At 37.2% G+C, this 27481-nt stretch overlaps 1 protein-coding gene and 1 long non-coding RNA gene across 3 annotated transcripts in view; one reads left to right on the top strand and one right to left on the bottom strand.

The window, feature by feature from the left end:
• The window catches only part of DMXL2 (Dmx like 2), a 94446-nt gene that overhangs the window by 9345 nt on the left and 57620 nt on the right, over nt 1-27481 (top strand). For both annotated transcript variants that reach the window (XM_067555822.1, XM_067555823.1), the window contains exons 2-12: nt 5704-5829; nt 8423-8494; nt 9147-9225; nt 12237-12402; nt 13769-13835; nt 16188-16366; nt 18390-18573; nt 19583-19757; nt 20385-20621; nt 23933-24210; nt 24408-25104. In XM_067555822.1, the coding sequence (XP_067411923.1) occupies nt 5704-5829; nt 8423-8494; nt 9147-9225; nt 12237-12402; nt 13769-13835; nt 16188-16366; nt 18390-18573; nt 19583-19757; nt 20385-20621; nt 23933-24210; nt 24408-25104 (2260 nt within the window). The remainder of the gene's footprint in view (nt 1-5703; nt 5830-8422; nt 8495-9146; nt 9226-12236; nt 12403-13768; nt 13836-16187; nt 16367-18389; nt 18574-19582; nt 19758-20384; nt 20622-23932; nt 24211-24407; nt 25105-27481) is intronic.
• On the bottom strand, nt 13689-26901 carry LOC137158171 (uncharacterized). The gene is made up of 5 exons (XR_010921311.1): nt 26787-26901; nt 25282-25464; nt 18417-18535; nt 16026-16241; nt 13689-13827 (listed from the first exon to the last, which is right to left on the bottom strand). It is a non-coding gene; the product is annotated as an uncharacterized lncRNA (long non-coding RNA).

Here is a 27481-nt window from a genome sequence, read left to right on the forward strand (position 1 = left end):
AGGAGGCTGTTTATGAATGAACACACACATCTTGTTTCCTTCCTAATATATAAGAATGGAGGTTATGGAAGAACTGTTTTTGAGTAATTAACTCTTACAGTTTAGGACAGAAATCCTGATACTCCAGGGCAGGTTTGTTGCCAGTGAACTCAATTAGAGCTCTGTATCATTCACTTAAGTAGAGCCAGGACTTGGCAAACTGCAGCTTGTTAGCTGCTTGTGGATCTTGCAAGTCATCCTTGCTTCTCTGGAAGTTTGCTACTCTATTTAGTTTTCTCTTGGAAGATATCAGAAACAAAACTGAGGTTAGCAGATATTTGATGGGTCTGATGTATGTTCTTTCCATTTTGTGCCTTCTGACAATGCTGTTTATTGTGGTTTCCTCAGTGCTCTCATCATTGTGGATCTGAGCACCTGTTTTCCCTATTTGTTTCTCAATTTTGTATCCTTTATCCATTTCCCCTTCTCTGTCCCCCATACCATTTCAGTGTACACTATTTTTATCCTGATCCCAACAACAATACCACTACATTCAAGGTCCTGTGTTGCTGCCACCATTCTTTTAGCCAAGGAAGTGTAAACATGACTGACTCAAGGAGAGAGAGTCAACTACACTCCTAAATAAGATGGAGAGAGTGCTATTAAATATTACAGGACATTTCTTCTTCTGCAGACTGGAGTGGGCTGCTTCTGCAGTAATCCAACTCAAGGAGCAAAAGGCCAGAATTAACTGAAATTTTAATTGATTGATGGATTCTGTTGGGTTTGTTTTAAGTATAACTAGACTATATTTTAGGAATTTCTAACAGTCAGTGTATTGAATGTCTACATGATCAGATATATGGAATGTGGAAATGTGTCTTGCAGTCCAGAAAAGTATGCAGCTCTTACTCAAAAGAAAGCTTTGTTTTAATTTTACAGGCTGCACCTCCTAGGAAGGGAAGATTGCTTTAAAAACAAAGGCAGATTTGCTTGAATCTTGGATTTTAATAACAATTGGTATTAAGTTTAGTTATGCTTTAAAAAAAAAGTGTTTTTCAAAAGCCAAAAATTGCTGCAAACCGAGTAAAAATGCACCTTCTCAAAATAAAATCAAAACAAACAAAAACCCCACAGTACTTTGCCCCAAGGAGTTTACAATGTAAGGCCCTGATCCTACAATTTAAAGCCCAACTCCAACAGGATCATTTACAGACTAAGGGCCCTCTGCAGATGCAGGCATCCATCCATGCAGAATCATTTATAAGACTGTTGTCAAAGAGGGGAAGGAGAGAAAAAGGGTGAGAATAAGATAAGTAATTCAGGAAGTTGTGTACATCTCAGTAAGATGCCTTCAACTTGACAGTTCTGTTCAAAAACTGTTTTTGCTTGTCTTCTCCTCCCTCCCTACTTTGTCAAAGCATGGTGAAATACAATACATCTAGCCAAAAAATATTAGCTTGTTGGCATGGGGTGAGGGGAAAGCATTTCAAAAAGGAGGTACTGTATTTACTTCAGTTACAATTCCAGAGCCAGAATGATGGGAGTGAGAGAGATCATACAAGAGCCAGAAAATCTTAAAATGTATGAATGCAGTTAGAGCTATAATAAGCATAATTAAGTTTAAATTGAGAAATCTTTACCTCAAGATGGACAGGCGCATGTTTGTATAATACACTTCACTTGGTTGGGGTTGCTGTTAGTGATACATCAGAACACAGCTTGACTTTCAGATCCCGGGTTAAATTATCAGGCTTGGCAATTAAAAAAACCAAACATCTTTCTACATGTAAATGGCAGATTTGAGATGAAGGGTATTGGCAGTATTGCCTGGCAGCTCTTCAGTGCCAGTTTTACAGATTCAAACAGCAGTTTAAATGATGTCTTTGGGAAATTAGCCTTAATGATGCAATGTAAAGGTTGACCACTGGAATGAGTTCTAACTGAGCAGGGACAAGCCTCTCTCACTATTTTTGTTGTCCAGTAGTTAGTGGCAAAAATTCCTGTTATGGTTATAATATTAGCAACACCTGTAATCCCCCTCCAGGTCTTAGGTCTCAAGCCATTACATCCCTGGGCTGGAATACCACAGTTCTCCCACTTGCAGGCCTGAGCCCCAGGCTACAGCATCTCTGCTTACTATTCATTTTTCCTCAGCAGGTCTAACTGGGTTTAGCACCTGCAAGAGTTTTCCTTTCAGGAGCTGTGACCAGGATGTAAATGAAGTGGCTTGTCACAGATTCTTTAACCGCAGGATCATTTCAGAGAAGAGAGTTAAACAATGAAAAGCGTACATGCATATTTCTTACCTTAGCATATACCTCAAAGTCTGGCTGGCCCAACACACATTCCAAATACTCTAGCTTCTTGGGACCAGAGTTCAAGTGTGTTTCCCTGCAGACACTACCTCTGTTCATGTTCATTAAGGACTGTGCTTTTAACAGTTTCCAAGTCTTTTGTTTTAGATTTCCCAATCTGAAGACCCTCTTCCAGCCTGATCAGAGGTAGACTTCAAAGGACTTGACATCTGTCTTGTCCCCTTAAGTACTGGTGGTCGAGTTATCTAAGGCCATTGTCTGCCTTTGGCATCAGTGAGGCCAGGATTTCATCCGCTTTGTACACCATTTGAACTAACTTGGAATTCACCAATCATTGAATTCTATTATGACTGAAGCACAGGGAAAGCTAACTTGATAAATTAAGTTTAAATCTGTGCTGTAAAACAAACTATGTTTATAAAGATACAACTTCAAAAGATACATGTGTTAGTAATGACAAATGGTTAGAAAATAATTGATAAGGGATAGTGTATTGCTAATTTTAAACTAATTGGCTAGATACTGTATTGGAGTCAACAGCAAACTTATTTATTTTAAGAAAATGGAACTTGTGGTTAGTTTATGTTTATAAAATCTGTTTAGTTTAAGTGGATGTGGGGAACTGATATTGTGATGCACAGATACTATAGTGTAGGTGTGAAGTATAACAGATCATTCAGAGTGATTAGGACTCACCAGATCACCAAAACAGGTGAAAAGCTAGCAGACATAAATATAGTCATTTCCTACCAGAGACAAGCAAGCCATTGTTTGATAATGTTTTCTTGGACAGCCCATATGGCATGTGGGTTTTGTACTGTGCAAGAAGCAATATATAGCATACATGATCCCTGAAGTAAGCCTTTGTGTGTGTTGTTTTTTTCAGTCTGTTAATGAAATATACTTACTAGAACACAGAAAATCCCAAAAGTTAGATACTTGTGGGAGGTAATCAGTAGAATCTTCACTTTTAAAAACAGTAAACGAAAATAATTATATTTCCCCATACAAATTTAATAAATAAATCTGAATAAAAAACAATTGTTGGCCTTGTTCCAAAAGTCATCCATAAATCCTTATACATTAAAAAAAATTACAAGGATAAATCAATTCAGAATTTAATTCTTGCAATAATTGTTCTGTAGTATTTGTTTTGACTCCATTTTTTTTAACCCAAGGAAACTTAGCTTTTCATTTAGTTATCCTTTGGTCTGTCCCCCTCTTGTAACTGTAACTTTCTGAAAAGAATGGAGATCAGCTGTCCTTTTTATTGTCTGTGTTTGTTTTAAAAATCAGTTAGCAGTAGAATTATGTAACGAAGGGTATGTTTTATACCTGTACTTCCATTTCTAAAAAGAACTCTGAGAAGAGCTATCTACAATGACCACATTGCCATTTTAGAAACAGAGCACAAACCTTTGAATGTGGTTTTTAAAGGGAAACGGTGAAGAATTAACGGAAGCCTCTTTTAAAAAATTATCCAGGAGAAGAATACTATTATTTCCCCTTGAAATAATAAAAAATTCTCCTTTAATAAATTGAACTTTATCTATTTTATATTTGACCTGATTTATACATGGGTATCTGTATTTCACACATACAATAAACTACAGTAAATACAAAGCTATATAATTCACAGGTGAGAAGACAATTTCATTCCACTTACTGGCACATTCTGATAATACACAGGCATGATATCCATCCATCTTTTGAATGTTCAGATTCTGTTGATAAGAAGTGTTCTGGAGCTAGTCCTGCTGGAGAAATTAAGGGGTATGGGGGTTGATGTAAAATAAGAGACAATTTGAACTGAGAGAATGTGGGATGGTCTATAATTTCATCCTAAGGAGTTTGGTGGCCAGACAAGAAGTGGTTGTGCGTAGTTTGACGTCACCAAATCCCTTGGTAGAATTGCTATTATATATTCACAATTAGTTGTTTATGATTATGCATATCTTATAAAGGGTTCATATTAAATTGCTGAATGCAAAATCTCTTGTCTGTTTTGCCAGTTTTACTTATTGAACTTAATCTGTTAAAAACAATGTATATTGATTATGAAACGATATAGCAAGGTACAGGATGTTATAGTTCTGTATTCTTGCACCTTTATTTTACATCTGTAGTATAGAAAATGCAAATTCGTTGGCATAATTGCAAAACAGGAAGTGGCGTATGTATGCCTCTGTTTAGAAACTGCAAAGATATTAACGTTGCTTGTTACTACAGTTGCAGTGAGCAAAGAATTAAGAGGTCTATATACCAGTGTTTCTCAACCTTTTTGATGCCAGGGACTGGCTTGCTGCTTTTCTAAACTGTGTTTAATCTGTGTCAGGGAGATCTCAGGGACTGGTGCTGGTCCATGGACCGGTTGTTGAGAAACATTGTTCTGTACTATGTTCAATTCTAATATTTAATTTTATTCAGATGTACGTTTATGTAGTGAACAGGAAGAAAGCAAGGAAGTTATAATATACCATTAGTTTAATTTACATTTGTCATATAATGTGACTTCACTGGGTCTGAGAGTCCTGTTTTAAAAGTCTGCAGGGACTTGATGCTGCTCCCATTGAAGTTAATGGCAAAGCTCCAGTTGAATTCTGTGGTACAGAATCAGAGCCTAAGGGCTTGTCTACATTCGCGGTTATGCCTGCAAAACTTTGTCGCTCTGGGATGTGGAAAAAAAACCCACTTCCCGAGTGATACAAGTTTTGTCAGCAAAAGCGCAAGTGTGACAGCGCTATGTTGGTGGGGAGACGCTCTCCGCTGACATAGCAGCTGCCACTCCATTAGATAGTTTTATTATGTCGGTGGGAGAGCTCTCTCCCACCCACATAACACAGCTTCACTCGCTTTTATGCCAGCAAAATGTATATCACTTGGGTGGGGGGTGTTTTTCTTCACCTCCCACAGTGACAAAATTTTGCCAGCATAACCGTGAGTGTAGACAAGCCCTGAATGAGCCATCCCAGATCATCCAGTTGGACTGAGCTGTGATTTACACCCAGCTATTTTTGCCCACCCCCTACTGGACATTCCAGCAGCTGAGCATTACTGAGATGTAGGCGTACCCCAGCCAAGTCCCTTTCCTCTTCCATGCATCCTGCACCAGGGTGGAGGTGTTGCATAATGACAGCTACTGTGGCTCTACACCACCTATGCTGAGAATTCAGGGGGCTGGTTGAGTCAGTTGGAGCAGCACAAAGTAGCTGGAGCAGGGGTGAGAAGCAAGCTCTGTGTGTTAACGTAATGTACTTTACTAGTGTGCATTGAGGTAGAGATTAAAATGTGTGTTCATGATCCTAACACACTTTGAAAAAATGTTATTCTAAAAACTAATTAGTTAAAATGTAACCATTGTGGATTAACATTAGATTATATATATATATATTTAAAACCATTACAGGCATATGGCTCAGGCTGTGATATTGTTATTCTGGCAAACGACTTTGAATGTGTGCAGATTATTCCTGGTGCTAAGCATGGAAACATCCAAGTCAGCTGTGTGGAATGCTCCCAGCAACAAGGCAGGGTAAGGTCTTTAATAAGTCTGAATAATATTTAAAAAATGAAATGTATAAACAGAAACTATTTGACATGTTGTTGCTATTGGTGAGGTGGTAATTTCATGATAAGGACCTATTTTTAGGTACTTAAAACTTTCTAAATAACCGTTTTGGCTAAAAATCATCATCCTTATTTCTGCCCAAAGGTGATGGAGTTTTGAAAGTTTGAAACAACTGAATTTGGCCCTTTTTAACTACCTGAATATGCTTCTATTTTTTTCCCCCACTATTTAAAAGTAGAAAAAAAATCTCTTCGTGTTCAGATCATTTATGCCACTTTTAAACAGTTTGAGATATGTATGCATCTACATATCAATAAGGAATTGGCATGTCAGTATATTGACATGCCAAATAGACGGTTTTGGCCTGTGTGTACAATTTGAATGCAAGTTTTGTCATAAGTGGCTGTATTTTTGGTGCTCAAATCATGGGACTATGAGGCCCAAGGAATTGAAAATGATTGAAAGTAGAATACTGTGTGCAAGTAATTTTTCCATAACAATTTGTTTGGATTGAATGCAGTTTCATTTATTTCAGTGTATATAATCGTATTTATTTCTCAAACAACATTGAAACAAAAGAACATAAATAAATAAATTTTCAATAAAGGTGATTTTAGTGCACCAGGTATGTGTATGTGAGCCACTGCTAGTGACAGGCTGCTGCCAAAAAAAGCATTTTCCAGTAAACGTTTAAAAATCTAATACAAGAGATAGGAAGTACTTCTTCTGGAAGTTTGCAGTGAAAATAGCATGTGCTTTGAAACCTTAAAAGAACCACCATGACTTAGGTTCCCTTTTAATGGCATAGTTTAAATGTAACATAACTGATCATAAACTACATATTATTATTGGCCATGCCTCCTGGCACTGTCTCTACATTTCTAGCTAAGGAAAAATTAGACCATTTACGCCTGTGTCCTGGGAAGTGATGAAGGTGTTTATGTATTTCAGAAGTACCTAGAAATATTTAATACATGTTCTAGCATAGTGAATCCTGATAACGGTGCAGACACTTTGTGATTTCCAACCTGGCTTTATTAGTGACCAGAAATGCCAGACAGTGAACTTAGGCTGCTGAGAAGGGTGAAACACTTATCTGTCATAGTTAAAACTGAGTATTGACCAGGTTTTATGTGGACACAACTGACCATATTACAAATTTGGCTGTAATATAGACAGACAAGCCCTTTGATGGTGTTGCAGGGCAGTTACAGCTACTGAGTCCCTAACATTGCTTGAGCCACAATACCCATGGGAAGGAAGGATTAAGAGTGTCTTTCCAGTGGCCCTGAAATCCATGTGGATCCTGGGATCCATAGACCTACATGTAGATCCATGTAGGTCCAGGAATTTGGACCCCTTGCCTCTTCTGTGTGCATTGGGGGAACCCTCCCCATAGGAAGAGTTTATAAGAAAATGGGTTGAAACATGCAGGTTATTTCTGTGTAGGGGAGAAAAGAGTCTTAAAGTGGAAGCATTTAAACAGCTCCTAATGTATCTTCTTAAGTAAAATTTAGACTTAAAAACAAACAAACAATCTAGCCATTTTTGAAGTACAGATAAACACAATGAGACGTAGTCCCAACAAAAAAAGGTTTTTTCGCAGATGTGGTTTTTCTGTGAAAGAAATGGATTGGAGAAACTAAGGAGTCCTACTTGGAATATGCTAATTAGTTTCCAATAGTATGTTCAGTGTTCTGTTTCCATATGCCAGGCTTTCCCTCAAAATTTACTGAACCAAGCAGCAGTAGAATAACATTTGCTCCTGTATTCCTGTACGTAATATTCAGTGATAGGAAATGAAACTTGGAATCACACTGAGGACCCAGACACATAATTAATTTACTAGTTTTCTGTGAAGTAGAGCAACAGCAGAAGTAGCAGAGGCATCAGCTTTCCATTGTGCATTAACAGTAGCTACCTTGAAGTTATAGCAGATTGACAGGAATTAGCACATGTCTGGCTGGTGAGTCTTGCCCACATACTCAGAGTTTAACTGATCGCCATATTTGGGGTCGGGAAGGAATTTTCCCTCAGGGCAGATTGGCATAGGACCTGGGGGTTTTTCACCTTCCTCTGCAGCATGGGGCACAGGTCACTTGCTGGTGGATTCGCTGTACCTTGAAGTATTTAAACAATTATTTGAGGACTTCAGTAACTCAGTTTTCGGTTAGGAGTCTATTACAGGAGTGGGTGGGTGAAGTTCTGTGGCCTGCGTTGTGCAGGAGGTAAGACTAGATGATCATAATGGTCCCTTCTGACCTTATAGTCTGAGTGTATGAGTCATGTCCTTTTGTACACGGGGTCTCTCTTATTTACATTTAGCTCTAAAATGGGATTACTCAAAATAACAAATTACTTATTTTTCATGTTTTTTAAAAGCATTAAATTCTAGGTATACCACCACCAAGTGTCGTTTGTATGAATTTTGCTTTCTTTTAGCACCTACACTTACAAATGTATTGGAAATTCATTGAATATCTGTGAAATACTGAAGAGTTATTATGCCTTTTTTTCCCCTGAGTCTTAACATTTTATTCATTTACTTCTGTTCCAGATTGCAGCGTCATATGGAAATGCTATTTGTATTTTTGAACCCCTTGGCATAAATTCTCACAAAAGAAATTGTGTAAGTATTTATTACATGATTAAAACCATGTCTTGGTTTGTTGGAGAAGATAAAAATATGCCTACCACTTCTTAAAGCCCCATTAGAATGGAACAAGGGAGATTAACTGAGAAACATTTTCATGTGAGACACATGCAGTTCAAAAATTTGCATAGTGGGCAAGCAGAATTAATTTCTTATTCCGAACAATTCTGTCTAGCAAATATTCCTTAAAATAAAAAGCTCTAATTTGAAAATGAAGTTTAGAAGATATAATTATTTTCCTTAGTTTTCACCTATTCTGTAGGCCAGTATTTTAAGAAATGGAATGTGACTGAGTTTTTGTTTATAGTCCTCTTTCCCCAATCAGGGATACAGTATTTTGCTAGTCCCTGGTATTCTGGATAATGCTAACACATATTTGTTTGGAATGTCATACCAAAATGGTGAATGTTGAGTTTTCTGCTACTAAAAGAATTTCAGTACTGCATTTCCTCATTATAAATCACTTGAAATACAGCAATCTATTACAGCGTGATTTATTTGCAAAAGGATTAATAGAAATCTGAAATTCACATTTGTAACTTCATACAGAAAGTAAAATATGCTGTTACTTTATTGCTTTTTTTGCTATTAAGAACTAACCCTTTATTCTAATATTTTTATATCACAGCAACTAAAGTGTCAGTGGCTTAAAACCGGGCAATTTTTCCTTAGTTCTATGACTTACAACTTAGCATGGGATCCTCAAGGTAATGTGAAATTGAAAAACGTTTGTTCAGAATTTATAACTGTAGAATGATCCTAAGTACAAATAATTTTTCTTTAAATGAAATTGGGTGTGAATATATATGTATTAAATAAGTAATTCTCAAACTGTGGTAGGTATACATGTGGTACACAGGTTGATTTAAAGTTTAGTATCACACTAAAAATCCATTGCAGTTACCATTTATGAGTTTTAGATGTAATATGCTAGGTCGTAGTTTGGAAGCTGCACTCTTAAGTATATCACTAATGCTAAGGTAGTTAGAATGTTATGATTAATTTATATATTCTGTTAGGAAAAATATGTATGTTATGTTTTAAGATTCTAACATTATGTAATACTTGGAATTTGACTGGGTATTGAATTGTGTATAGTATTCACTCCTAAACATAGTGCATTACTTGGGAAAACTATTTTAAAAATGCCTATCTTAACAAAGGGGGAAATTCTTTCATGTTTGCCAGTTCCACATCTCAAAGCAAAACATTACCATTTTCCTCCTGAAGGATGTTGAAAGTGCTTCATGTTTTGAATGCTAAAAGAAAAGCTACTGCTGGGAAATTGTTACATAAATTGAAATTACCATTTCACATGGTTAAAAATATTTCTACTACGGATCCATGCTACAGCTGTGAACTGCAGAGGAGGATGTGTGCCATCTGATTTGATAGTGATCAAAGAAGCTTAAGTTCAGTTGTGCAAAGATACGGATAAGTGTGTCAGGGTTGATGAAGTATAAGGTTGCTCTAAAGTGCCTAAGAACAGGAGAGTGAGTGGAAAATGGATTACGGGGTGATCAGCATGGACATGATGAAGAAAAAGACATGAACAGTTTAGAGTAAACTGGCAAAATCAATTGAGCAGGTAGTCCTTCTGAACTTTAAAATTGTGTTATGCTGCTAATCCCCTCCCTAAACCATTAACAAGGAAGCCCAAGGTCCTGCCATGGCACACCAGGTTGGGGCACCCAAGAACCCCCAAGGGTATGGGTTGAGGGAGACATCCCTTACAAGCCTATCAGTGTGAAAACAGCCTGTATCTCTCCCTGAGAAAACAAGTCACATTCTGGCCAGATGTTTATGAATCTCTGCTGGATGACTTGATGATAGCTTTGGGGAGGCAGGAATCACCCTTTTTTCTTTCTTTTCCAACTACACCAGCATGAGAAGACATGAACCCCCACCCAGTTATGCTTACATACCCAAGTGTTAGGTATCTTAAAAATACCAGTGTTAAATAAAATGCTTGAAATGTAACACTCTTGCAAGGACTTTTTCACCCTATGCAGTACAGCAAACAATTGAAGCTAAGAATGTATGTCCAACAGCATATCAGTACCTGTGAACTCAAGTCTTCAAGCGTTGCCTATGCAGCTGCCCATTGTTCACGCCAAATCTTATCTGGAGTCCTCTGGAAAGCTTAGACTTTGAGATTGGGCACATGCTTCCTCATGGTACTTGGCCATTCAGACTTGAGGGTATAAGGCACGATGACTTCACCCCTCAGTTCTTTCCAGCTACCAAGGTGTACCTAGTCAAAAAAAACAGAGGCATATATGATCCACAAATACAACTTTCTTGTGTCCTTTTCATGGGGAGCGGCTCGTCTCAGCTAGGAGGCTTATTCCTCATCATGTCTACAAATGAAAGCAGCTAATTATCAGGTTCTTGTGGCCAGTTATAATTCTATTGAGTGGAGCAAATTCCAGTGGCTTCTATATAGAAAAAAAATGGCTAAGTGGTCATCTGCATGACTAAGCAGGAGACAGCAGGTGTGAGTCCTTCAGCCCTTCTAGCTTTCACCAGAAATCTTCTGTGGACTCTAATTCAGTAATGTAGTAAGTTTTTTAAAAATTAAGAGTTCTAATTTTCTCTTTCACACTTTGGCTCGTTGGTCTGGATGCGTACAACCCATTTGAATGCAATGCTGGAGCTAATCACTGTGGGAAAGAGAGTTTCTTCTTTACCTGTAAAATGTTTCTGATATGCCTGATGGGTTAGTGACTTCTTGTGCTGGGAGATTTTTTTCCTTGCAGTTCTTTTATCCTTTTGCCAGTCAATCAACTGTGGAGAAAGAACAACTAAGTTGTCTTTATATTTTATACCATACTCTGATATAAACCCATTTTACAGGAAGGCAGAAGTTCCTTTTGATGTTATAAGTTCTGAAGAGAAGTTTGATCCTGTGACGTTCTGCTGGAAAAATCCAAGAACTACTCTTATTTTAGACTAAATGTACTTGTCTGTTTAATCTCCCTTTTTGTTTTCTTCATCTTGCACACTGAAAATTTTTAGGAGGAAGATTTATAGATATCTCAGTTTCTGATACAGTGGTGATTTTTTTGAAATTCTGCATATCTTTCATCTACACTTCTGGTAGTATAATTAGAGTTTTTGGCAGAAAAGATTCCCCATAGCTTTCAAAATAAATTTTCTAATTCATGGACTAAATAACAAGGCCTTATCACAGCCAGTAACAAGACACGTTTTAATTTAAATAGCTACAAATAGTGAGTTGGATTACTGATATACAGGAAAATAAATCTTGGCATTGGAAGGACAAATGTTTATCATCTGCCATTACAAATGCTTAAGTAATGTTTACTACATGTTTTCAAGTTTAAATGTATGAATCGGTAGCTGTGTCTTTTGGAAATATGAAATCACTATAGTTATTCATGAAATTATTGGGTTTTATTTTTAATTCAGATGGTCTAATATCAAAAATTATATCAATACATAATACAAGAGGGGAAAAGCACTCGCGCTTAAAATAGATTATAAAATCTAAACATTTTAATAAAACCACTGGAGCTGAGTGTGCCCATGTCTGAATAATCTACTGTAATCAAAATGGACTTCATAAAGTTGTGTTCCTAGGCTATTTTTAATAACACTTGTCAAAATAGGATACCCTAACATAATCTTCCAGTATAAATGCATCCAGAGTTCCTCATTCTGTTCTAAAATTTTAATAAATATTACTCACTTTCAGGTAACAGGCTGCTGACAGCAACTGACTACTTACAATTGTGGGCCCCTCCATGTAGTGACATTCTAGAAGAAGAAGAAGAAGATGATGATGATGATCCTGACAGTCAGATCAAAGATGATAAAGTTCCTCCTGTTCTAAATGACTGGAATTGTATCTGGCAGTGCAAGTAAGTGAATTTGTAAACTAAAATGTGTTGAACTAAGCGGAAAAGACCACATTTTAAAGGTGTGCCTTTAAAAGCACTTAAATATTAGTGAATCATATAACACATCTGGTCAGTCAGTATGTATTACTGCAAGGTCCATTCAGAGTAAAGAAAATTTCATTCCCTCAGTTAGTCTGCTCTCACAGAATACACTAACCAGGTGTTTACACAAAATCCAGCTTTGGCAGTATGTCCTACAGGGTGAGGAGGGCTGGAGATTAAACTAGTCTTGGTGGATGGAGAGGGAGACTGGAGATAGGAGCAGTGGGATTTGTTCCCTGCTACAAAAGTATTGCTGTGGATAAAGCTGTGTACACCTTCTTGAAACCCACTTTCCATCCTAGCTCCTGTCATGGTCCCTAATGCAAATGGATACATGAATAGATAATTTGTACAGGTTGAGGAAGCAGCCTGTAAACTCAGGTTTTGTGTGTCTCTTGCAGCGCACAGCTCAGCAGGTATCCTGAATCCATAGACCCACTAATGGACACTCCTTATCACAAGTGGCACATTCTCTCATTCTAATGTTTGCGCAGTGCCTCGCCCAGTGGGGCTGTGTTCTTGGTTGTCTTCTAGGCTCTGCCATAATAAACATGATTAATAATAATACTGGTTTTGAGTATAGTGATGGAATAAGTGAAGAAAGAAAAAAAACAAGAATTGAAAGAAGAAGAAAAAACAGGAAGGGGGAAAAGAATGGAGTCAAAAGGAAACCGAGGAGAGAGAGAGAGAAAGGACTGAAAAAAGTAGACAGGCACTTAACCGAGGATATGGTGCATGGGGACATGGGTAGGATGCTAATATGGTAATTTAAGGTGAAGGGGATTCTAACCCAAAAAAGGGCAGGGAACCACTGAGCAATAGTATTTCTTCAGAGTTTATAGAATAACAAAGGATTTCAGATAATATATATATATATATATATATATATATATATATATATATATATAAATAAAAGATATAGAAGTTCAAGTACCCAGAAAAAATATTAAATATTGACAGGCCAAATCAATTAAGGCAATTAGAGGGGAGAACTATTATCATCAGAATTTTGGTCTGCTAAAGAAATTCAGTATTATAACCTAGTAACTTTTCCTGACTTATATTTTTATGAGATATAATCAGAGAAACATTCTTTCCATGTGGGCCCCAACCTATCCAGCTGTCTGAACCACCCAGTTGAAGAGATACTTGACTTTAAAAACATTTTCAGTCAGTAGAATTATATATTTGAATAATGCTGAGATTTTTTTTAATTTGAAGCAATGATATAAAAATACATATACAATCAATCAAGGTTTAAAACTGAACTGTCTCTCTTCCCTAGGACTGCAGTATCTGTACATCTGATGGAGTGGTCTCCTGATGGTGAATACTTTGCAACAGCTGGAAAGGTAAGAATAAAGAATAGCTAGCTAAGTCTTCAGGCATGGAGTCATCACAATCTTGATAAAGAATATTCAGAAATTATGGACTGTGTGCAATGATGTAGCCTTAGTTAAGCAAAATTATTTACTTATTAGTGCATAATGCTGACTTTTCATGTAACAATTATTTTTTGTAAAAATAAGTTTTTGCTCTAACTTAACAAAATGTGTTCTTGCTGATTAGAATTGACATGAAAATATAGGTCGTTGAGCTCAATTTACATAATCAAATATTTCCCCCTCAATTTTAAAGAATGATGGTAAAAATTACTATTCTGTTCTGAAGAAAACAAACACAGATTTGAACTACCACCAAAAACTAATCCCAATATCTAAATACTTAGCATAGTTTCAAGTTTATAGTGAATATTGAGTTCCAACTTCCATTTTTACCCTCCATTTCAGTTTCTCATATCTTTCTCAAACGCTTTTGGGATTAAATTTTTATGTAGCTATTCATTTTTATTACATCTAATGACCTGTCACTTGAATGATATTCTTGAGTTTCCATTCTGGATAGTTGTTACATGTGTTAGTCATACCACTGATATCAGTAAGGGAAAAGATGAGATTTAGGAACTAATTTCCTCCCCCTCACCCCACTCATAACATAACTATTAAGGAGAAGAGTTGAGTCACCAGCATGGTGGATACGTTGCTGTTATAGACCTGTGTGTTTGTGATATCATTAGAAATATACCCACTATAGTCTATTGGTAGGTACTACATCTTAAGACCCTTGCGATTAGAAAGCGACCAAAAGCTAGGCTTGGAAAGTCTTATTCTTTGCACATCTCCATCTGCTGTGCATGTACATTTATACAGATATAAGATTCCCTGAGTAGATAATTGCAGCAGAAGGTACTAGAAGCCTTTTTTTTTTTTTTGGCGCCTCTGTGTCAGAAGAGGCTTCCATTTAGGTTGAGGCATATAGCTCTTATCAGATTTATAGCTTTAATCATAAATTTTAACACTGCTGTCTACCAAGCATTTTTGTTAGTTCTGCTTGCAGGATCTGTGTTCAAATGGATTTTTTGATCCCTTTATAGGAATTTGATCTTTTAGCTGGGCTTTGAGAAGTCTGTAATAAATTATTTTTTCCCTTGATCTTCTTCCCTCTTCTATTATCTGTCTCAGTAAGTCCTGCAGCTGAAGGAGCTATTCTCCTGCCATTGTGCAATTATAGTTACACTGATTTGGGGACCCGGGTATCTCTTTGTACACACTAATGCAGGTGCATTTCAGTCTTACCTGCCGAAAATGTGGTAAATGGAACCTCAAAAGGGGAGCAAAGGAAGAAATTGGCTTGTAGTTTTATTTCTGGTACTATCTGCTTCAGTCATGAAGCCATAAGGACAGATTATTTATGAGAATGAGGTAGGAAGAATTCCTAGGAGAATTTAAGAAAGATGTTGAGATAGAGAGAAAAGGAGCATGGAAGAATAACCTTCTTCCATCTATTGAAAAGGCCAAAAAGACCACTGCTAAAATTCCTGCCTCTTCACTGGCTTCCTCTTTCTTACCCCTTCCAATTCATCCACCATGTCCTTACCTTAAAGACACTATGCAAACTTCCCCTGTTCCCCAAACCCTGCGTAAATACTCTTTCTTCTGGCTTCCACACTTTTCCCTTCATTCTAATCATCTTTCTTTACTGCTCTATTCATGTTTCTACCACTGTCATTTTCAGGCCTGAGGGTCGTCTTCTGTTTGTCCTACAACTGCCTTCGCTGTCCTCCAAATCTCTTTATAAAATTAACATCTAATAGAAATTCTTCTTCCTTTGTTCTCTCTCCCCCTTATCTTAATTGTATGCCACGCCTTATTTTGTCTGTCTTAAAGAGTGTTTCTTACTAAGAAGTGAACTCTAAATTTATGTGGGGCCAGATTCTTAGCTGGTGTAAATTGCTGAATTACAACAGCTAGATCTCTTTCCTTCTTCCAGACATTACAGCAGTTACCTGCGCTCATTCAAACGGTTGATCACAAATAAGCTGTTAGTCACTTTTTGCTTATGCAGTTTAGGTATTTGCGGTCTATCATATAATTGAACTATGTTGTATAACTTTTGGTAATTTTAAAACATAAAATTGAATGGGCTACTGTAAGTTATTTAATTCTTCACATGCATTAAAAATATACATTTTAATAAGTTACCTGTTGATATTGATGGTGGTAATGTATCAGTTTGGTTTTATTTAATGACATCACTAGATATACACCACCAAATTAACTTCATCAATACTTTTGGGTTTTCTTTTTGTGACATTTTTATTTGTAGCCCCTTCACATCCTATGTATGTTTGTTTCTTTGCCCAGGATGATTGTCTCTTAAAGGTTTGGTATCCTATGACTGGATGGAAGTCATCTCTTCTACCACAAGAGAGTGAAGAAAAGAAAAAAAGCTCAGCACTTGTTCACTTTTCCTTTGTTTATTTGGCACATCCTCGAGCGGTGACAGGATTTTCATGGCGTAACACTAGCAAGTACATGCCCAGGTTAGAAAGTTCCTGTAAGAAACTTTAACCAAAATTTTTAAACATGGGAACTTAAAGTTAGGCTGTTAAATAGGTAAATTAATAAAAATAGCTTCATTTTCAGCAGTGATGAGTATCTGCATTTCTCATTCACTTTTTTGGGCACATTTCTAAAGTAGACCACATCTATTAGTGTACCTAAATTGAAATTTAAGCACCTTAATTTTAGACATCCAAGTTTAATAATTATGGCCTTGTCTTCATGATAATTTAAATACACTTAAGCATTACATTTTCAGTATAATACACAAGGATGTGCACATATAATTGCAGCTTCTGTTAGTTATGATGATTATTTATTCCAATCATCTAGTATTTTCCCTACTTCTTTTGGAACTATAACACATTTTCATTGAATTGTAGGGCCCCAATTCTGCAAATACTTATATATATATCTCACCCACAATTTATTAAAAGGTGACAAGACCTGAGTTCAAGATACTGTGCTCTCTCTGCAGTTTAAATGTGTGTAGTCCCATTGACTTCATTGGGACTACTTGTATGCTTCAAGGTAAGCATGTGTGTAAGTATTGGAGGATTGGGGCTTTCTTCACCATTTAGCAATTCCTTACTACTATTTGAAAAGTAGCAACTTTTCTATAGATTTAAAATAATAGTAATCCATGATTGCAGACAACCACTGTCAATCACATAATATAACTTTATATAGAAGAACCTCAAATATACGAACACCTCAGGAATGTAGGTTGTTCGTAACTCTGAAAGGTTTGTAACTCTGAACAAAACATTATGGTACTGTACCCTGTGGTCAGTGTCTTCCAGCTGAGGCTGGGAGAGATCTCTGCAAAGGTGGCACCTGGTTTGCAGGCAGTCTGGTTTGCCCGGTTTGCAAGCAGCTCCCTGCCCTATTCCTGTTTCTTGCCTTCAGGCTGAACTGGGGAGGCCTGCCCCGCACCCTTGGCACTACAACCCCCAGCCGCCTCTCCTCAAGGCTCGCTCCGCTCAGTGCACTGCTTGCCAGGTTCCAGAGGCAGCACGTGGCAGGGGGTTGGTGCCAGCCCGCTGCCAGCTCCCCTCCCTCCTCTGCCCCTTGCACTCACAGAGGTGCTGGCAGGATTCAGAGTGCAGCTGTGCGCAAAGCTTGGGCTGCATCGGTGCACAGGCTGTGGCCCTTTAAAACTCCTCCAGAGCGCAGATGACTCCCATTTCAGCTCCAAGCCAGATTTTGGCTTCAACAGCAGCAGATCAGTAGCTCCCTGTGGCAGCTTCTTTCTCAGGCTCCGGACTGACCCTCCTGTCCCGGTGGTGGTGAAAACAGTTTCCCCCTCCCGGTGGGGTGGCAGGGAGCGTGAAACGGCTTGGCTTACAGGAAACAGCACAGACCCCAGGCTACTTCTGTTCTGCATGCCTAAGATGCAATACAGTCATAGTACAGTACAGGTATTTGCTTTTTTTTCTTCCTGCGCTGCTGCCTGATTGCTTACTTCCGATTTCACATGGTGTTTGGTTGACCGGTCAGTTTGTAACTCTGGTTTCGTATTTTTGAGGTTCTTCTGTATATGTATGCAAATAAAGGGAGCTGGAAAGCTTTCAGGCCAGCTCCTCAGCTGCATCATGTGTATTGTGGGAGGGGAGTGGGAGGTTGCAAAGAGGTGCAAAATTGACTTCAAGCCACCTTTTGCTCCCCCAATCCTAGGCCACCTGAGGACCAAAAGGGCACAAAGTAGCCAGAGCTGAAGTCAAGGATATAGCCCTTATAAAATTATAATAAACTATATATAGATTTAAAATGTAGATCTTAACCTGAAGTCAGGACCCTAAATATTACGTTGACATTGCAGCCGGGAGGGAAAGAAGAATAGAGCTACTTGGCTCGTTTGAGTGATCACCATTAAAAATGTTGCTTTTTTTTTTTTTAAATACTAACTACTGTACATGTTAATAATATCAGCTATTACAGAACTTACTTTGAACTCAGGTCTTGTCATGTTACATGAGGTAATCCTTACATATTTATTTTCAGAGGGTCTGTCTGTAATGTGTTACTTACTTCATGCCATGATGGTATCTGTCGGCTATGGGCAGAGACTTTATTACCAGAAGATAGTCTTCTAGGTGAGCAGATCTGTGAGACTAGCACTTCCAGCATTAGCAGCAGCCTGTCGCATTCTGGAAGGCAAAAAGACAGAATACAGCATGCTCTGGAGGTACTGTTAAAAAATAATTAGCAACATACATATTTATTTCAATAGTTAAAATTTTGGGTGTTAAATTTTTAAGGGATTTGGCAAACTGAAACCACGTACTGTCTGGCTTCTGTTAGTATACTGTAAATCAGAGTGTAGCAGTCTGAATTCTTTCACATACTCAGTTTACAACAAGTCACTCAAGAAGAAAGCGACAATTTATTTTGCAGACTTGAGAATAAAACTCTTAAAACTTAGATGGAATATGGAATAAATTTGCTTCCTCCTCAGCTGAGTATAGAATTGTTAGGAGCAGCTGATGTTAAATACTGCACAGTAAGTGGTGGTTTCATTCTTGTTGGAGAATGAGATTCCATATTTGTAAAAACATCCATGGAAACCAAAAAATTGAAACATTGTTTTGGACCCATCTAAGGAAAGTATTCTTACCCCTTATTAAGATTAAATATTAGCATATAATTGAGCCTTATTCTTAAAAAATATAAAATTTCCTGCTCTTTGGGCTTTCATTGCATTGCTTATTAGCATTAGCACAGGGGAGGTTTTTCAGCTCCCTCCAGGTAAAATGTATGCCATTAGTACAAACTATTTCATTTAGTCTGTAAATGATCTGATTTGGTTGATACCTTTAAAGGGCTGTTCTGCTTTGAAAAATGCCTGTGAAAAATTGGCATTGCGGGGTTTCGTGTTTGTGTCTCAGAAGTATCTCTATCACATTTTTTAGTTTACAGGGAAGAAACTACCAGTTTTGAAAATAATACTGGGTCCTTCCCTTTTGGCATATCACCAGTAACTAATATGTAGCAGGACAAATTATGTCCTCAGTTGAACTTCTAGAACCCATTGTCTTTAAATTATGGCCTCAGTAATATTTGTGTAACTCCTGAAAGTCGAAGTCTTTTATGAATTAATCAAGACAAGTGTGATGATTATGTAAATCATGTTAAATCAACTTCACAAAGCATTGTTTAGATTTAAATGTGATTTTTCTGTCTCTTAACTGCTTCAGACACTTCACCACTTGAAAAATATGAGAAAAGGACAAAGAAGATCTTCAGTTCTTATTACCCACACAGAATTATTGCCTGATCACCAGGACTCACATGAAGTTCAGCGTCATATTTCACATCATGCTAATGCCCTCTGTCACTTTCATATAGCAGCAAGCATTAACCCTACCACAGGTGAAATGCAACTTTTTTCTTTAAGTGCCCAATAATAATTTGTCCAAAATGAAAATATTAGGAAGATGGTGTTTGCATATTGCTCATTGTTGGCTCTGCTTACTTGAGTGCTGTCCATAGCAAAGATGTCATTTCACAGTCTCTATTATCATAGTCTAACAAGACCTGAATTTCCAATGTAAAAATTAAACAAATACTCTTCCACCGTCCTTTTTATTTATTTATTTTTTAGATGAGTCATCTTTGTACATAATAAAGAAGCAAAAGAAAGGCACAAACTCTCAAGTTTGGTTTGTCCTTGGGTTTTGAGGTGGGGGTGGGGGGGGTTCCTTTGCAGATCTCTTAACATTTTGGGGGCAATAAATGGCACTTAGAGTATGTCCACACTGAAGCTGGAGGTATAATTTCCAGCTCAGGTAGACGTATGTGTGCTAGCTCTGATCAAGCTAGCATGCTAAAAATAGCAGTGTAGCCATGGCCACATGGGCAGCAGGACCAACTAGCCGCCCTGACTACAATCCTGTCTGCAACCCTAGGTATGAAGTTCTGTATTTTAGGTTGTTAATTTGCGTTTATTTAGTTTGTGGTTTTGGTGTGGATTTTTTTAATTACATTTTATTTCCACAGATATTCCATCAGTCTTAGCTGGAACAGCTTTTAATATAGATGAAGGAAATGGAGGCTTTGTGGTTCATTGGCTGAATAATAAAGAATTTAATTTTACATCCTCGATTGAAGTATTTATGCAGCATCTAAGAAAACTTACTGAACAACAACTAGAACAAGATGCTGATGATGCTGATGGCGAAGAGGAGGAGGAAATGGAGGAGAAAGAGAGAGGCTTGCATATGAAACTAGATCATGGTTAGTAATCCGTTTTTTTTTTATGATGTTTATATTAGAATTACTCTGGTGAACATGGTACATATATGATGTCACACATCAAAAATATAGGCATTTATAGTTTAGGTTTCATCTCCCATAGGCTGCAACCGCTAGGGGGCACAATAATCTGTTGCATGAAACGGGTTTAACATTCTTTATTTTGGAAGGCAGTGGTGATACACAAGCACACACACTCAATGTATTTTATAGTTTATAGTGAAAAACCTAGGTTTTACATTAGGGGTTTATACTGAAGATGATTGCATGTCTGCTTGCATATGAGTGGTTGATTATTCTCTTATATCCATTTAGATTCTCATTGAGGAAATTATATATTTAACGTCAAATATGCTTTTCTGTTCAAATATCTACTTGATATTATTAACATAACTATCTCTTTCTTTAGCCTAGAGAGTGTGTCATTTACACACAATAATAAAAGGTTACTAATTTTGGGTCATTCACTTTACATACATACAAAGAAGAAGATTAAGTAGAAATTACAGCCAAAGGTGGCAGGTAACCACAAACAGAAGGAAGTTGGTAGTGGTAACCAAGATCTAAACTGGACTGCTTCACATCAGGTCATTGACATGCCACTCTCTTGGGGCCATCCCATCTAGTTTCTCAGAGTCTCAGCTTTCATAAATAAAATATTAATGCTATCCCCCATATAGTTGTGAAGACAAGCTCGAAAATGTGAAGTGCATGTAATGCAGTGATGTCTACCTGAGTGCAGTTGCACACAGCCTGTAAGAGTATCTCTGGGAGGTGTGAACAGACCCGTGTTAACACCACAGGTGTTACTCTGATGCCCAATGGTAATTCATGTTAATATTGTTCAGTTTCACCACTGAAATAATAACGTAAGACCTGTGGAGTGATATATGAGAAATGGATGCCCAGACTACATAAGGGACAACTCTACAAAGCCATAGTAAGACCAGCTCTTCTGTATGGATCAGAGAAATGGGCAACCCAAAGAAAGGCACTTGAGAAGACTTGAAGCCATGGAAATGAGATGTTTGAGGGCATTGAGGGTGTGACGTTGCTGGGCCAAATGCAGAATGAGGTCATCAGAAGTAAGACCAAGTTCTGTGGTATCAGAGACAAGCTGCAAGAGAGGAAGCTGAGATGGGTTACACATGTGTGAAGGATGAATGAAGGGAATCCTGTACAGGAGGCACTTGAGGCTCGGGTTTGTGGGTGGAGAAGGACAGCCAAGAAAATGATGGATAGACTGCGTACAGGAGGACAGGTGATATGGAGTGAGCGTTGACTGACAAGCATGGAAAAGACTGATCTGGCTGCCCAGCCAAGTTAGCTGGGAAAAGGGGAAGAAGAAAATGGTTTCACCACTTTCAGAGAGCAGAGGGATAAGCATATTATTAATTTTTGCTAATGTTCTAAAAGTAACATCTCACTTTGCTGCCATGAATGGATGACGCTTGAGAACACCACCACTTCTTCCCCCCAGGGAGCTAAAAGGCTAGCTGGAAAAGGAGTGAAACCCAGCAGTTCATATGACCCTCACTGAGGGGGAGTGTGATCAACTTACCATTCCAGAGTTACATGACATGGCATTTCAGCAACTCTCTCATTCTGCTCTTCAAGACTTCAGTGGTCTGGTACCAGAGTGACTGGGCCCTCTAGCCATGCCACACTATTCCAAGGTTTGAGTGTCCAAAACAAAGTGTCCAACAAAATAATGGCAATCAGCACAACATCTTACATCCCTCTTTGGCTCCTCTTCTAGAACAGAAGTGGCTCACAGGGCTTCCCTGGTGTCCCTCAGCAAAACTAAAACAAACCAATGAAAATACGAACTAAGCAACATCTGCCCCTCCCAGCCTGGAGCATTTAGTCTGTCTTAGGTTATCTCCAGTTCTCTGCCCCTTCTGCAAAACACCAACCAAGATACTCCCTAAAGATACAATGGAAGGACACAATAGAAGCAAAGCTGAAAGCTATTAAAATGACATGGGAAGAAGCTAAGACTGCAGCAGGAAACGGGCAAAGGTGGAGGGCAGTGGTGAAGGCCCAGTGCATGCCTCTACATGAAATAGAGGCATAAGAGGGAGACTGAGATTCAGAAAGTTAAAACTACATAAATGGTGTCCTTGTTCCAGGTCTGTTAACTCCAGTGTTACATGTTTTATGCACATTAAGGTGGGACTCTCATAAGTTCTCAAGCAAAATTTCTGTTAGTTTCAATGGAAATATTTTTTCATTGGTTTGGGAGGGAATGGTGAAATTGATGTTTAATGGCATTTACCAATTAAAAATCTAATCCTTCCAAGCTTACCTGCCTTGATTTACCCTCCTGCCTTTGATATTATTGGTGGAGCTGAAGTGATCATGGGAACAGTGGGGAGTTCTTGGCAAAAAAAAACAAACAAACAAACACCACGAAATCTAGTATGAACACAAGCAGAAATGTTGGGAAGTCCTGAGAGTAGTTAAGTCATTGGGAAATTGTATTTTAGTCTTTAGACGTCTTATGCTTTTCATTACTATTCTCGATAATGAAGGCTGCACTGTACATCTATGTTGTAGCTAACTTAGATACATAAGAATGAGTATCTTGCCAGGTGCACTTTGAATTAAGTCAGGTGCCATTATTAGTTTGGTCAGCACCTTTAATTTAGTTGTCTGTGCTACTATTTATTTAAAATTTTAAAAAATTATCTTTTAGCTGCACAAGCTAAAGGAACAAAAATCACCTGAGAAACTCTAAAAACCAAAAATTCAAAAACCAAGTAAGGTACTTTGTGACAGCAGCCTGACTATATTGTGTCATTTATAAAATCCAGGTACTTAAATGAAAGGAAATAAGTTGTTAAGGGCATCACAATTCTTATAGTATGCACACAATAACCTATCAACTATACAATACTGCATATTTCAACACAATCACCTTATCTGAAAGAATCATATTAATTTAGGATCAGTGTTAAGGAGTTTGGTTAGGGATAAAAAGGGAATTTTTTTTATAGTTGATCACAATTTATTATTTGGGCAGTTTAAGATGTATTTACTTTCTTTTAAGTGTATGGGTTTTGTAGACGATTTTTTATTAGTGCCTAGGAAACTCAGTTATGAACCATGACCGCATTGTATTAGGCACTGTGCAAAGAACAAAAAGACAATTCCTACTCAAAAGGCTTACAGTGTGATAGACATGGTTACTTAGCACCCTTAACTGATTTTTTTTAAATAAAGATTTTTTGTTTTGGTTATAAATAATGGCAAGAAAATTTAACGGTTTTTACGTTTCTGATTCATTTCAGAATTATCTATAGACAGAGAATCTGACACAGGAACAGGGACAGGCTCTTCTGAACACGAAGATGGAGAAAGAGAGGGGAGCCCTAAAACATCTCCACCTGCTAGCCCACGTATGCCACTTCCTACGGTTTTGTTAGATCGGAAAATTGAAATGCTTCTTACTGAATGGAATAGGAATCCGGACATGCTTTTTACTATCCACCCTATTGATGGTACCTTTTTAGTGTGGCATGTGAAATATTTGGATGAGTACAATCCAGGAGTCTTTAGACAAGTTCAGGTACAGTAGTGGAAAACCTAATTATATCTTATTTTTACAGATATTCACAGTATATTTGTTATTGAAACATACATAAATATGATTTTATTTGTAAAACAAAGTAATGTAAAAGCAAAAATACATTCAGGTTGATGGTGGGCTTGTGTTTAAAATGTTATGTTTTAACTAAACATTTCATAATTTTGTGCTTTTTTTAGGTTTCATTTTCTTCTCGGATTCCTGTTGCATTTCCATCAGGAGATGCGAGCTCCCTTAGTAAAAACATCATGATGTATGCTTGCACTAACTCTACAAAAGATGTCAGTAGTTCTATGCATCAGAAGACAACTAACATTCCAGATAGCACTCTAGGAATTAATGGACCAAGCTCTTCCCAGGGTAGCCCAAATGTGAATATAATTGTTCCTATAGTAATGATGGTTTCCAAACATGTAGATGGATCTCTAAACCAGTGGGCAGTTACTTTTGCTGATAAATCTGCTTTTACCACTGTGCTTACTGTATCACACAAATTTAGGTACTGTGGTCACCGATTTCATCTCAATGACCTGGCTTGCCATTCTGTTTTACCTTTGTTATTAACATCTTCTCATCATAATGCTCTGTTAACACCTGACTCAGATCATCCATGGGACTCTGACAGATTAAGCAAAATAATGGATCCTATTAAACATTTCAAAGGTTCTTCTAGGCAACAGTTTAGAAATGCAGCAACTTGTACATTCCACGACCCAAATGCAATCTATAGTGAGCTGATTCTGTGGCGTGTAGATCCCATAGGACCTTTGTCATACACTGGAGGAGTATCTGAATTGGCTCGAATTAACTCACTTCATACCTCGGCCTTCTCTAATGTGGCCTGGCTTCCAACTCTTATTCCCAGCTATTGTCTTGGTGAGTGTATTGTATTTTTTTCTGTTTGAACCAAATAATTATAATTTATAGTAGTGTATCCCAATTATTTCATTATACTAGGCAAAACAAGCTTCCTTGTTTTTTTGAACACATCATTAAATTAAAACTATTTCTTCTGTTAGTCACAAGTCAAACAATTAGATTATCGAGACATACCTTGTACTGAAGAGGGAAACTTAAAATGTTGTCTAAATAGTGACACATTGTCAAAACAGTTGATGCAATATCTCCCACTCTCTTTTGGAAGAAGGTTACCATTACTGTGAAATAATTCTCAAAGCTTCTGGCTGATCTGTTCAGCTTCTAGGACCTTCCTTCAGAGTGCTGACTTCAATTAACCTATTATGGGGGGGGGAAAAAAATTAACTTTTCTGATGTAAGAACATAGTTGCAAAATTGATTTACTATATATGCTAGCAATCAATTTGTTTTAAATCACCATTTTTATAAATGTATAGTTATGGATATGATTTTGTCATGATAAATTATGCCTAATTCATAATGCAGTCAAGGTAGAAAATAGATAATTTCACACTATGGTCACAGCAACAAAAAATAGTCAGCTGCCACACATTAACAATTTGTTATTTTGCTTTGATCTAGTCACGTTTCAGAAAGAACTAGATCAAAGCAAAATACCAGACTATTAACGTGCATAGGGTCCTCATAAATAATTTAAGTGTGATCAGCTGCTGTGCATTAACAGTTCATTAGTTTGCTTAGATCTAGCCCTCTTTGAAATGGGACTAGGTCAAAGTGAACTAAAACTGTTAATGTGCAGCAGCAGGGTCCATATAAATGGCAAAATATCTGTGACACTGGCAAGGTCTGTGACATAATCGTATCTTTTTATGTAGGGAATATTTTTCAACTGAGACTTAAGCCTGCTCAACCCTTCCATAAGCTACCTAATGCCTCCAATGTTGGGAGCTTTCATGTATTACAGAATTCCTTGCACCTTTTTCTGTTTTGAAAAAGCCTGTATCTAAAAGCTGAATAAATTTAATAATCAGGCATATTGTCTTTAGCATTAAAAAGTCATAAGGTTTTGGAGTGGGCAGAGGACCGATGTCGAGAGGACCATTGATGGTAGGTCATAGTACAGTACTATGCTATGACACTAGAACATCACGTTTAATATATTTTTTAGTTCTTGGATTTAATTTTAATGTTTTCTAATATTACTACCAAGAAAATCTTCTGTGTAAGTATTTATGAAACCTTTTCAGTCACTCAATTTTTACCTTCCTAAATATCATAAACAACTTTACCATGCCATATCTGTACTGTTTGGGTACCGTACTGGAAAGTTTCATCTGCATAGTAAATGTACAGTATTTAACTATATACTTATATTAAATTCTGTAACAGTATTCAGACTAAACTTTAAAATGCTAATCTGGAGCACTAATTCAAGATAAATTCAATTAATGCATCACAATAATGATATGCATAAGCATATTTCTTAAAATAGTAATAAAGGAATATTGGCTCTTTTGGTAGCTGAGATTTTTTTTTTCCCCCTCAGCTTCCCAGACCTTAAAAACTACCTGCAAAGAAAACAAAAGCTTCCTCCATATTTTTGCTAGTGGACTCAAGAAACAAAAGCTTTTCAAGAGTTTGAGTTAAATAGATTTTAACGAAAACAATCAGATGTTTACCCAAATGTTTAATAGTCTGATTAAATATCTTTTCCGGAGCAAGTTTCAGTCTTCTGTGCTGTCAATCTCACTAAGTTCTTCAATCCTTTAAGGCGTTCTCCATCCAGAAAGAGTTGAGTCATGACCTGATATTTCTAAGAAGCTAAGCAGAAAAAAAAATTCAAAAGCAAAACTAAACCCATTGCATCAGACCTGTTTTATACATTGTAGAGAAGCAAAAAGGAGACAAACTATTACAGGTCATTTGAATATATACATTTGTACAGTGTGAATAATTTCTCTTTTCTCCGTGGCGCTACTTTTAACACTAGGAATTTATATTTTCCAGGTCATGGACATAATAGGAAGGATGTTGTTCAGATGGATAAATACCTGTTGGTCTTTGCTCATATGCAAAGATTTATTATTTAAACATTCATTTATATGTTGATACTGCTCCTGGATTTTGTGTCTACTTAGATTGATTTATATAACTAAAATATATCAAAGTGTAAATTAAGAAATGAGATTACTTCAAGATTACATCCTTGTATTTAACTTACAAATTTTCATGACATTTGACAATATTTCAACAATACTTATCTGTTAATTGATGAAATATAGTTTCATGTAATAAAATAGATTGTAATTGGCTACATAATGCCACTTCAGCCAATAACTGAGGGGGGGAAATGGTATCATAATCTGTTTATATT

This window comes from Emydura macquarii, unplaced genomic scaffold, assembly GCF_026122565.2.
Source record: "Emydura macquarii macquarii isolate MOO-44397 ecotype Brisbane River unplaced genomic scaffold, CSIRO-AGI_Emac_v2 contig_1644, whole genome shotgun sequence".
Classification (NCBI taxonomy): Eukaryota; Metazoa; Chordata; order Testudines; family Chelidae; genus Emydura; species Emydura macquarii.